This window comes from Geotrypetes seraphini, chromosome 1, assembly GCF_902459505.1.
Source record: "Geotrypetes seraphini chromosome 1, aGeoSer1.1, whole genome shotgun sequence".
NCBI classification, from domain to species: Eukaryota; Metazoa; Chordata; class Amphibia; order Gymnophiona; family Dermophiidae; genus Geotrypetes; species Geotrypetes seraphini.
This window is the reverse complement of record NC_047084.1, coordinates 236,489,214-236,501,632: the sequence shown is the minus strand read 5'-3', so window position 1 is coordinate 236,501,632 and position 12,419 is coordinate 236,489,214. Positions and strand designations below refer to the sequence as shown.

Below are 12,419 nucleotides of genomic sequence, written 5' to 3'. Positions count from 1 at the left end.
TCCTCCAGGAATTTGTCCAAACCTTTTTAAAACCAGCAACGCTATCTGCTTTTACCATAACTTAGATCTTTCCTTCCAAACAGAAAGAACAAGGTAACTTCACAAGTACTTAGCTATGCAGGAAATGTGAATCTCCTCATACACCCACCATATACCTAGTGCAAAAATGTGCAAAGGTCTGTTTTTTTCTTTCGATCACTACATAGCCTAATGCCACACAAGCAGCGCTGTTACAAATATATTCTGAAGGTCAATGCTAAGGTTAACAAAGTTTCCTTCCTTGGACTACAAGGAGATACTAACAAACCACTAGAAGAGATCCCAAAACAACTACCCAGGCACAACACCCAAAGACCCACTCAGTGTGTGAACCAGTTGAGTGGAGTGGACTATGATAACTGGGGGGTGGAAATGGACCCGGAGTTTTCTCAGCAGAATTTCCCAGACCACCTCTTCCTCTCAACACATTGACACGCTGGTGGGTTTATTTTATAGCTTTTTCACCCCCTTCGGTCTGCCTGGCCCCCTTGAAGGTCTGCCTGTCCCCCTTGAAGTCCTGTCCCCCCTTGAAGGTCTGCCTGTCCCCCTTGAAGTCCTGTCCCCCTTGAAGTTCTGTCCCCCCTTGAAGTCCTGTCCCCCCTTGATGTCCTGTCCCCCCTTGAAGGTCTGCCTGTCCCCTTTGAAGTCCTGTCCCCACTTGAAGGTCTGCCTGTCCCCCTTGAAGTCCTGTCCCCACCCTGAAAGCCTGATGCCCCCCCGACGTCCGATTCATCACCCCGAAGGACCGCTCGCACCCCCACCCCGAAGGACCGCTCGCACCCCCACCCGAAGGACCGCTCGCACCCCCACAGCCTCCCCCCCTCCCCCTCCCGCATGGAGAAGCTGCCTACCATTGTTTCCGGATGCCAGTGAGCCCAGCTGCTTCCTCTGCCGGCGGTCCCACCCCTTCTCTGAGCCCTGCGCTACGCTGCTTCCTCTTCCGGCGGTCCCGCCCTTTCTCTGACTAAACTAAACTAAGCTAAACTAGCCTTAGGTTTATATACCGCATCTTCTCCTCGGAAGTGGAGCTCGACACGGTTTACAAAGTTTAAAAATATGGGAAGAGAGAAGAGAGAGAGTTTACAGAGCATAAAAAGAGGGGATGTAATCAGGAGAAGAGATGTTATATGCTACAGAAAAGCCAGGTTTTCAGTTGTTTCCGGAATAGTTGGAGGGAGCCCAGGTTCCGCAGCGGGACAGTGAGATCGTTCCAGAGGCCCGTGATTTTGGAGAGGAGGGATCTACCCAGTTTACCTGCGTGGAGGATGCCGTGTAGAGAGGGGAAGGATAGTTTATGTCTGTGGGCTGATCTGGTGGTAGTTGGTGTCGGGGCGAGGAAGGATAGAGGGATTAGGGACGGAAGGATGCCATGAATGATCTTGAAAGCCAGACAGGAGCATTGGAAATGAATTCTGGAAAGTACTGGGAGCCAGTGAAGATTGGTAAGTAGAGGGGAGACGTGGTCATATTTGCGTTTAGCAAAAATCAGCTTGGCCACAGTGTTCTGGATAAGCTGGAGTCTGTGAAGACTTTTTTTCGTTAGGCCTAAGTAGATGGCATTACAATAATCGAGTTTGGATAGGATGATGGATTGTACAAGGACGGTGAAATGCTTTTGGTGGAAATAGGATCTAACTTTCCTCAGCATGTGGAGGCTGAAAAAACAAGATTTTGCCAAGGAATTCAGGTGATCGTTGAGGGAAAGGGAGGAGTCGATAGTGATGCCGAGGACCTTGCTTGAGAACTCAAGGTGTAGAGCAGGGCCTGTGGGTAGGGTGAAGAGGGTGGGCAGGTGAGCTAATTTTGGGCCGAGCCAGAGTAATTTTGTTTTTGATTCATTTAATTTCATCTGTACTGAGAGGGACCAGGCGTGAAGTCTCATTATGCATGATGTGATGTTCTCTTGGAGGTTTGTAAGGTTTGGATCTGTTTCGAGGAGGATGAGGATATCGTCTGCATATGTGTAGATTGTTTCAAGGGGGGATAGTTTAAGGAGCTTCAGGGAGGTCATATACGTGTTGAAGAGAATAGGGGATAGGGGAGAGCCCTGTGGAACACCACAGGATGGTGTCCACGAAGCGGATTTGGAGCCGTTTGTGTTGACAATGTAGGAACGATCGCGAAGGAAGTTTGAGAACCACTTTAGGACAGAGGAGTCTATTCCAATCTCGGAAAGTTGGTAGATTAGTATGTCGTGATGCACGACGTCGAAAGCCGCGGAGAGATCAAACTGTAGGAGAACAGCAAATTTGTTTCGGGCATGTAGTTGTTGCACCTTTGAGATTAGGGAAACTAGGAGGGACTCGGTGCTGAAATTGGGCCTAAATCCGTATTGGTAGTGTTGGAGAATGGAGAATCTCTCTAGGTAAGAGGAGAGTTGAGTGGCGACTATGGTCTCTAGAAGTTTTGTTAAAAGAGGGATGTTTGCTATGGGGCGATAGTTCGATGGTGAGGAAGGGTCAAGATCGTTTTTTTTCAGAAGGGGGGATAAGGCAATGTGTCCCATTTCGGTGGAGAACAGGCCCGATAGTAAGACTTTGTTTATGAGGTTAGTGAGGGAAGAGATGGCCTGTGCTGGGATTTTTTCGTAAAGGTAGGATGGGAAGGGATCTAGGATGCACTTGCAGGATTTAAGTTTGAGGCAAAGTTTAGAGATCTGGGTCTCGGATACAAGTTCGAATGTAGTCCATGATCTGTCGGCAGGGATAGCGTCGGAGTCTTTCGGGGGGAGAGAGTTGTAGGAGATAGCTGAGGGAAACGAGCTCTTTATGGTAGTGATCTTCTTGAAAATTTGGCTAGGTCATTTGGAGATGGGAGGGGGGGAGGGGCGGAGTTGTTTTTAGAAGTTAGGTTCCGCCAGATGTGGAACAGTGTACTGTTTTGGTTTTTTGACCTGGAGATTTTGTCTCCATAGTAATTTTTCCTAGCTTTTTTTAGTACAGAGTTGTAGGATTTGATGTTTTCTCTCCAGGATTGCTTATCTAGGGGGGATTTTGATTTTTTCCATCTCTGTTCCAGGGCCCGACATTTCTGTTTTAATTCTCTGTGGTATGGGAGATACCAGGGAGCCTTGTGAGGGTAGGAGATGGGTTTAGTGGTTAGAGGGGCAAGGGCACGGTACGTGGATTCGGAAAGAGTCACCCAGTTGTGCCAGATTGAGTCAGGGTCCGTGTGAGTGGGAAGAGGAGGGAGTTTGTTGAGAAACTGGGACCAGAATAGTTCACTTGAGATCTTTTTGCGGTAGGTGATGGAGTTTGTGGCACGGGTTGGGGTATCAAGGGCTGACATGAAGACAGGGAGGCAGAAAGAGCCTAGGAGGTGATCAGACCAGGGGACATGTTCCCAGCGGGTCATATCTGTGGAAGTTTTATGCTCAGTCAGGTCAAGAAAGCTAATGATGTCAAAGGGAGTGCCCCTTTTCGTGGGTAGGGGTGGGCGAGGGAGCAGTGAAGCCTAAGGAAGTGAGGAAGTCTTTGAACTCAGTTGAGTAATTGTTTGTGATGTCAGAGAAAGGGCGGAACCGCCGGAAGAGGAAGTAGCGCAGCGCAGGGCTCAGAGAAGGGGCAGGACCGCCGGCAGAGGAAGCAGCTGGGCTCACTGGCATCCGGAAACAACGGTAGGCAGCTTCTCCATGCGGGAGGGGGAGGGGGGAGTCTGTGGGGGTGCGAGCGGTCCTTCGGGTGGGGGTGCGAGCGGTCCTTCGGGGTGGGGGTGCGAGCGGTCCTTCGGGGTGATGAATCGGACGTCGGGGGGGAAATTATGTAAAAAAAAATTTGTACAACGCGCTCACGCGTTTAACGCGCATGGTTATGCACGGTTTGCAAAATCGTGTATAACGCGTGCGTTATATGCGTGAAAATACGGTACTCTATTTTTTCTGCAGCCCTCACATTTAAAGTTTAATATCTTTTCTTTCTCAAAACTGACACATTTCAATCACTATATTGAAAATAAAATCATTTTCCCTACCTTTGTTGGCTGGTGACTTTATTTTTCTGTGCTTTCAACTATGTTTCCAGGGCCTTCTTGTCCTTTGACTGTTTTTCTCTCTGTCTTCACTTTCTGCCTTGCATCCATATTTGTGTCTAACAAAAAACAGGGATAATATGCTTTTATAGAACGTCAGTAAAGTCTAATTATGATAGAAACAAACTGACTATAATGAACACCAATTCCAAGAGAGTGAAATTACTTTGAAGTACGCTCAGAGAAATGAAACTGAAGAGAGAGACAACCTCCTCTTGGGACAAGAGTTTACCATCCAGTCATTGCATATTTGATAAATCACTCTCTGAGAATTGGTAAACGCTGGTTTATATCTAATCTTCAAAATTTTAAGTTCAAAAAACGTTTCTTTTCTTGTTTTGCACCTTTGTTTGAAACATGTATCACTGGAGCATTGTTACAATCTCACTTATCTTATGAGGAAAAAGTCCTGTAGGGTCCCAACGCGGCCCTGTTTCGTTATCTACTTCAGGAGACCCAGCTGTAAAGTTGAAAAGTTTCTCACTCAAAAGATAGAACTGAAAAGTTGTTTAAGATGTCCGTGAAACTGATTCGCTTGAAAAATCTCTCAATAGCTCCCAATGGTTGTTTCCATGTCTTACCTTCCCTTCCTATCTCTCTCTTCTTCCGTCCTATTTCCATGGTCTGGCATCTCTTTCCTTCCTTTCTCTCCCTCCCTCCTTCCTTCCTTTCCCCTGGTCTGGCATCTGTCTCCTTCCCTCCCTCCCATGAACTTGGCTTCTTCTCTTGTTCCTCTCCTCTCCCTTCTCCTTCCTTCCCTCTCTTTCCCCAATTGGGTGCAGCAGCAACAGAAGCAGCATTTCCCTTCCCCCTTTCCTGTGCAGCAGAAGCATTTCTCTTCCCCTTTCCCTCCCCCTCCCTTTCCCTGTGCAGCAGCAGCAGCAGCATTTCCCTTCCCCCTTTCCTGTGCAGCAGCAGCATTTCCCTTCCCCCTTTCCTGTGCAGCAGAGGCATTTCTCTTCCCCCTTCCCTCCCTCTCCCTTTCCCTGTACAGCAGCATTTCCCTAGGGTCCCCCTTTCCTATGCAGCAGAAGCATTTCTCTTTCCCCTCCCCTTCCATTCCCTTCCTTGTGGAGCAGCAGCATGTCTGGCCGGCTCTCTTGCTCAGTTGATTGTTCTGTTCAAAGCCGCGGGTGGCGGCTCCTCGCGAGATCCGCGCCTGCATCAGAAGCCTCTCTGATGTTATAACGTCAGAGAGGCTTCCAATGCAGGAGTGGATAGCGCGAGGAGCCACCACCCGCGGCTTTGAACGGAACGATCGACTGAACAAGGGAGTCGGCCAGACACGCTGCTGCTCCACAAGGAAGGGAAGGAGGAAGAGAAATGCTGGTGTGGATGGTGCGAGGAGCCGCCGCCTGCTTCAGCTTTGACCGGAACAATCAACTGCAGCAAAGGAGCAGTTGATCATCATGTCCAGACCACGGGCCGCAAAATAGCACCTGGAGGACCGCATGCGGCCCGTGAGCCGCGAGTTTGAGACCGCTGATCTAGACGTAGATGCCTTTCTGCTGGTTTTCCCAATCTGCATTCTTTGTACTTGGCAGCTTGGTACCTCCTGGGATAGCCTCAGCATTTTCTGATCGTTAGATCCTGTCAGAATTAATATATCCAGAAAACCGTCTACATAGCAGTGTTACTCTCAGAAGTGGACACAGTTTTCATCATGGTGTACTCTTCATCATTAGGATGCTTCATCCTTCTCCATAAATTCAATGTTGGATTTCTAAACTAAACTAAACTAAAACTTGGCTTTATATACTGGGTCATCAACCAGAGAAAGCTCGACATGGTAAACAGTAATTAAAAAAATAAGATATACTAAAAGAGAGCAACAAGAATGAAAAGAGGATTCATTTCCGAAATGTTTAGCGAATAAAACAGCTTTTTAAAGATTTAGGGAAGAATAGGAAAGGGCTAGGGCTTCTCAAAGCTAAAGGGGGTTCGTTCCATAATTGAGAAAATTTAAAAACCAAAGAAAGGCTGAAGTTCTTGATTCCTTTAATTCCTTTTCTAGATGGAAGAGAAAGTTTGAATTGTGGAGCACCTCTAGCATAGGAAAATCTATAAATGTTCCATAGCAGAGGGACAAGAGGACATTGTTGCTTACAGCTTACTCTTATAAACATTTCCGAACATAGTTGAAAACTTATCTTTTTTCTAAATACTTGGTCAATTAATTTATTCCTGTCTTCTAGACTATGGGCTCCTTTTACTAAGCTGCGCTAGCGTTTTTAGCGCGTGCTGCAGATTAGTGTACGCTAGCCCCTGTGCTACGTGTAAAAACTAATGCCAGCTCAATGGAGGCATTAGCGTCTAGCACACGCGTTAAAACCGTTAGCACAGCTTAGTAAAAGGAGTCCTATGTTTACAGTTTATAATATTTTGTAAACCATGTTGAACTCACGGTTACACGGTTAATAAGCACCATGTTATATTATGTATGTAAAATACCATGTAAAATTTTGAAGGTAATGCATGCACTTTTAAATTGAATCCTGAGATAAACTGGGAGCCAATGAAGGCTCAACAGCAATGGAGTCACATGGTCAAACTTGTTTTTTCCAAACATCGGCTTCACAGTGGTACTCTGAATCAACTGTAATCTTCGGAGACAAGTCTTTAACACCAAAATAAATAGGATTACAATAATCTAGCCGAGATAGTATAATAGATTGAACCAAAACAGAGAAATGGCGTTGATGGAAAATAGATCTAACCTTCCTCAACATTCGTAAACTGAAAAAGCATTTCTTGACCAAAGAATTTTTTGATCCTTAAAGGTGAAAGAGGAATCGAAAAGGATTCCCAAAATCTTAGAAGAGAAATCAATTTGCAGGGAATTCACAGAATCCATAAGTATAGTGGGAGGAAGGCAGTCCAGTTTTGGGCCTGTGTTGCCTTTTACTTTGCTCAGGCTGGGCTGCAGCTCGGGGGTCATGTAACAGCATAAGGTCCCAGCTATGGCAGCTTTAGTTGCTTTCTTGCATTCCACTCCCATAAATGAAATCTGTAAAGCAGCTACTTGGTCCTCAGTTCACACATTCACATCTCACTACTGTCTGGAATCCTTTGCAGATGGGATGGTCACTTTGGTCAAGCAGTATTCCAAAATTTATTCTCTTAATGGCCAACACTCCCTCTATCCGATTGTAGTAAGCTAGGGAGTCCCACATGTAAAAATATGCTGCCTGCTTGTCCTGGGATAAAGCACAGTTACTAATGTAACAGGTGTTATCCAGGGACAGCAGGCAGATATTCTCACCACCCACCCACCTCCCCTCGGCTTCTTAGTTTGCTTACGGAACTGCTTGCTTACGGAACTTTGCTTGCTTGCTTGCTTACGGAACTTTGCTTGCTTGCTTGCTTACGGAACTTTGCTTGCTTGCTTGCTTACGGAACTTTGCTTGCTTGCTTGCTTACGGAACTTTGCTTGCTTGCTTGCTTACGGAACTTAGCTGCTTGCTTGCTTATGGAACTGAGGTATCGCGAGCCTACATCGGGTGGGAAGGCATTCGCGCATGCGCGGTGATGGCAGTCGCAGAGTTTCTTGAAATGATGGTGCACTTATGATACCGTCTGTGCCGGGGCTCCGTAGATGACATCACCCACATGTAAGAATATCTGCCTGTTGTCCCTGGATAACACCTGATACGGTAAGTAACTATGCTTTTCAGAGAGTCAGAACAACAAAGAGAGTTGTGTAGACTAAAAGAAGACTAAAGAGTCTAAAATGAAATCTGAATATCAGTTTTATTTTTTTAGCAGTGCTGGAGGGATACAAGAATAACTCCTAACTTAGTTAAGTTTTACCCTACTGGGCTACATCAGGGGCTAAAGAACCAAATGGTAGGATCACAAAAACTTGCACTTGAAAAAATCAAAGCTGCTGGTTGAGGGAAAGAAATATTTATAGCAATTTTTTTTTGTATTTGTTTTTTTAAAATTTTGAAATTTCAAATAATGTTTACAAAGAAACATAACAGGATATGGAAACATAACAAATCATTTTACATAATTATTATCATTACAGAATCAGAAATTCCATCTAGCCCTCATTAAAAGAAGAGGTGCACTATTTAATAACAGAAATCTATTTCAAAGGAAGATATTTTCTTCATTTATAGCAGTTTTGATGTAAGTTTTTGTGGTCTACCATCTGTTTTCTAGGCCCATTGCAGCCCAGTATGGCAGAGCTTAGCTAAGTCAGGCCCTGTTCTTGTACTCCTACAGTACTGTTGAAAAATAAAATTGATATTTGGATTTACCGTATATACTCGAATATAAGTCAATCCAAATACAAGTCAAGACCCCCAATTTTTCCCCCAAAAAGGAGGAAAAATGATTGGCTTGAATATAAGATGGGGCTTAATATTCAAGTGCCATGCCCTGCCAGGATCTGCACCCAATGTTCCCTCCCTCACGCCCTCCCCTGCCAGGTTCTGCACTCAGCCCCCCTCCCTGCCAAGTTCTGCACCCAGCCCCCTTCCCTCCCTGCTCTGCAAGGCTATGCACTCAGCCCCCTTCCCTGCCAAGCTCTGAACCCAGCCCCCCTCACTCCCTGCCAGGCTCTGCACCCTGTCCCCCCTCCCTGCCAGGCTTCCTTCCCTTGTACCCTCTTCCCCCTCTAGTTGTCTAGTGTTAGGCCGGGATAGGAGGGATCCCTCCTGTCCCCAGCCGATACTAACAATTTTTTACACCCCCCTCCCCTGCATACCTTTTCCCTGGTGGTCCCATGCTCATGCAGGAGTATCCCATGCTGAGCCCTCCTGCCAATCTCAGGGTCAGCAGCCAGTGGTGCACCTGGGCCAGCACGCAGGAGCGAGCTTTTTGAGCTCTTACCCAGCCCTGCGCCGCTCCGTGGCTGCTGCGAGTCCCGTGAGAACTGGTGGCAGTGGCGCAGGGCCAGGCGGGAGCTCGAAAAGCTTGCTCGTGCGTGCCAGCCCAGGTGCGCTGCTGGCTGCTTGCCACAAGATTGGCAGGAGGGGCTCAGTGAGGGATACACCACAGGACCATCAGGGAAAAGGTACACGGGGGAGGGTGGGTAAAAAATTGTTAGTATCAGACGGGAGATGGGAGGGATCCCTCCCATCTTTATATAGGTAAGCAGGATACAGGATACAATTTAGGTAGGAAGCAGGATACAGGTACAGGGTATAGAGGCCATATGTATAGGTGAGTAGGAAACAGGGGGGAGGGTTTAGAGGACTTGGGAAACAGGGTCGGGCATGTAGGTCTTAGGTTACAAATCGGTTAAATAGGTTAGTTTTTAATAATTTTCTGAAGTTTAGGTAGGATGAGGAGCGCGAGATAATAATGCCCAGCCAATCATTTAGCTGCCCTGCTTGGAAGGCAAGTGTTCTATTCAGGTATCTTTTGTAGCGGCAGGCCTTTAGAGTTGGATGGCTAAACAGGTGAGTTCTGCATGTGGGTCTAGATGGACAATCTAAGATAAAATGGGGAGCCAAAAATGGATTTGAAATAGAGACAGGCAAACTTGAACTGCACACTTGCTTCCACAGGCAGCCAGTGGAGTTTTTGGTAGTAGGGGGTTAAGTGTTCCCATTTTTTTAGTCCAAAGATCAGTCAGATTGCCGAATTTTGGATGATTCGGAGTGGTAATTTTGGACTCTTTAGTATTCTTTTGGCCCACTTACTCTCTTTGCCAGTCTGGCTTTTGTGGACTAAGTTGCCTACCTGTTTTCTCTTATATTCAGAGAATACCTGATTTTTGCGTATGCCCAAATGGGCCCAAGTCATGAATAAACTTGTAGATAACAGTGAGCCAGTTGATGTAATGTACCTAGATTTTTAGAAAGTTTTTGGAAAAGTCACTTATGAGACACTGCTGAGAAAATGAAAAAGCCATGAGCCGAAGAATTTTCTCTAGTGAATTGGGAACTAGTTAGAAAACATAGTTGGGTTAAATGGCTAGTTTTCTAATGTAGGTAGGTGAATAGTGGAGAGCTACAAGGATCTGTAGTGGAACTGGTGCTTTTTACCACATTTATAAATGATCTGGGAATAGGAACATTGAATGAGGTGATGAAATTGTAGATTATACATAACTATTTAAAATTGGACTGTGAAAAATTACAGGAAGACCTTGGGAGTTTTAAGAGACTAACTTCTATCTACCATTTGGATGCTTAATTTGGACAAGGTCAGAGAGGCCCCAAGTGAAAAAGTTTCCAAGAGGGAGACCTGAGTCAAGAAGCTTCCAAGAGATCAGACATGAATAAGAACCTCCCAACATATGCTGAGAAGGCTATAATATGTGAATGAAGTGCCAGGGAATCAGAATTGTCTGAGCCTGTTTCCCTGGAGTGTGAAATTGTGTGTGTGTTCAATCCAGCCTCCGGGAGTTAATTATAGATGTAAGGAAGACTGTCAAAGGATAGCCTTGCCATACATTCAGAGAGTACCTGATTGTGGTGTATGCCTTGATGAGGGCCTAAGAGGCATTAGGAGTCACTGTGTTAAGGTCTGTCTCTAGCATTCTGAGGCTGTGGGTTCAAACCCACCCTATTCCTTGTGATCCTGGGCAAATAACTTAATCCTCCACTGCCCCAGGTACATCAGATAGATTGTGAGCCCACTGAGACAGGTACCTGTATGTAAACCACTGCTGTTTCTTTATACTGTTTTTTTATTATAAATAAACAATTTTAAAAAAGGCAGACTTATATACTGCCTTTTTAAAAATTGTTCCCCTTTTTAAAATTCTTTCCCCTTTTAAGTGTATTTTCTGTGATGCACAGTAGGAAAAATAATCCAAATTGTAGTTACCAGATAGTAGGTTTCACCTTAGGAGTTGGCACACAAGGAAAAGATCTAGTTGTTATCGTGGACAAATTGCTGAAATCTTCCTCCCAGTGTGTGGCAGCAACCAAAAAACCAAACAGGCTGCAAGAAATTTATCAGGAAAGGGAAAGAAAATAAGACAATGAATACTACTATATAATGCCTCTCTATCGCTCTATGATGCAACCTCTCCTTGACTATTGTGTGAAATTCTGGTTGCTTTATCTCAAAAAAGATATAGTAGAATTAGAAAAAATTCAGAGAAGGGCAATCAAATTGATTAAGGGGATGAAATGCCTCTCATATGAGGTAAAGCTAAAGAAGTTAGGACTCTAGCTTGGAGAAGAGACAATTGAGGGGCGATACGAATAATAAGAAGTCTACAAAATCCTGAGTAGTGCAGAACAGATAAATGTCTTCAAAAAATACTAAGACTAGGGGAAGCTCAGTGAAGTTGCATAGTAATACAGTATTTTTAAAACAAGAGAGAGTATTTTTTCACTTAACAAAATAGTTAAGCTTTGGAACTCATTCAGAGGATGTGGTAACAGCAGTTAGCATATATTTTAAATTACATAAATATTTATGAATCACTAATATACCACAATAGGAGTTCAATGTGATTTCTAAGTTAATAAGAAGCTGGCCATCACCAGGAATTAAACAATATTACTTTAAAAATCAAAACTTTTACAAAATAATCTGTTAATGTGAATGATATATTGGTTTAAAAAAGGTTTGGACAACTTTCCAGAAGAAAAGTCCATAGGATTGAGATAGAAATGGGGAAAGCCACTGCTATTTTTAGGAATGGTGTAGAATCTTTCTACCATTCAGGTTTCTGCCAGGTATTTATGCCCTGGATTGGTCACTGCTGGAAGGAAGATACTGAGCTAGCTGGACCATTGGTCTGCCCTGTATGGCTATTCTTATGTTCAACTTTCATTTTTGTAATTGTGACTAATTTTATTTTGAAGTAAGCTAATGTTTGTACTCTTAGTTAATCTGAAATAATGTGAAAATGTATTTTTTCAATTATGTATTCTTCTCTAGGGCATTATATCACTGTGTTTGCTTTTTGAGACATTGCTTCAGAGTCATCTTCCTCAACTCTTTTATCATCTTCGAGAAATTGGGGCTCAACCGTAAGTACTTTATCTCCATTTTAATATTTTGTTTCTGCCAGTCATTTATGCATTCCTTTTAAAATATTTGCAATGCTAGTACTGTGGAAGTTACCTGTCTATGTGATTATATCCCCCCATGACATAGTTTTTTTCCAGTTTATAAAAAATTTGTTTATCGTTGTTAGTCCAACATTTAGAAATGTTTAAAACTAGTTGTGGTTCAAGGTCACTTTTTGAGTTCTGATTACACAATATGGCCCAAATTCTTTATATGGTGCCTAAAGTAATGTTCTTACATTGGCGCGTGTAGCAGTTGTATGCACATATCTTAAGTAAAAAGCCTAATTGGTGCTGATAAATGGCAATTCACACCTCATAATTGATGCTAATTTGAGTTAATTGTGCAGTTATGGGAGGAATTATTGG

At 44.2% G+C, this 12,419-nt stretch overlaps 1 protein-coding gene across 4 annotated transcripts in view; it reads left to right on the top strand.

Moving 5' to 3' along the window:
* Positions 1–12,419, top strand: part of TBC1D19 (TBC1 domain family member 19) — a 318,950-nt gene that overhangs the window by 287,614 nt on the left and 18,917 nt on the right. For all 4 annotated transcript variants that reach the window (XM_033947994.1, XM_033948011.1, XM_033947985.1 and 1 more), the window contains one exon: positions 11,920–12,011. In XM_033947994.1, the coding sequence (XP_033803885.1) occupies positions 11,920–12,011 (92 nt within the window). The remainder of the gene's footprint in view (positions 1–11,919; positions 12,012–12,419) is intronic.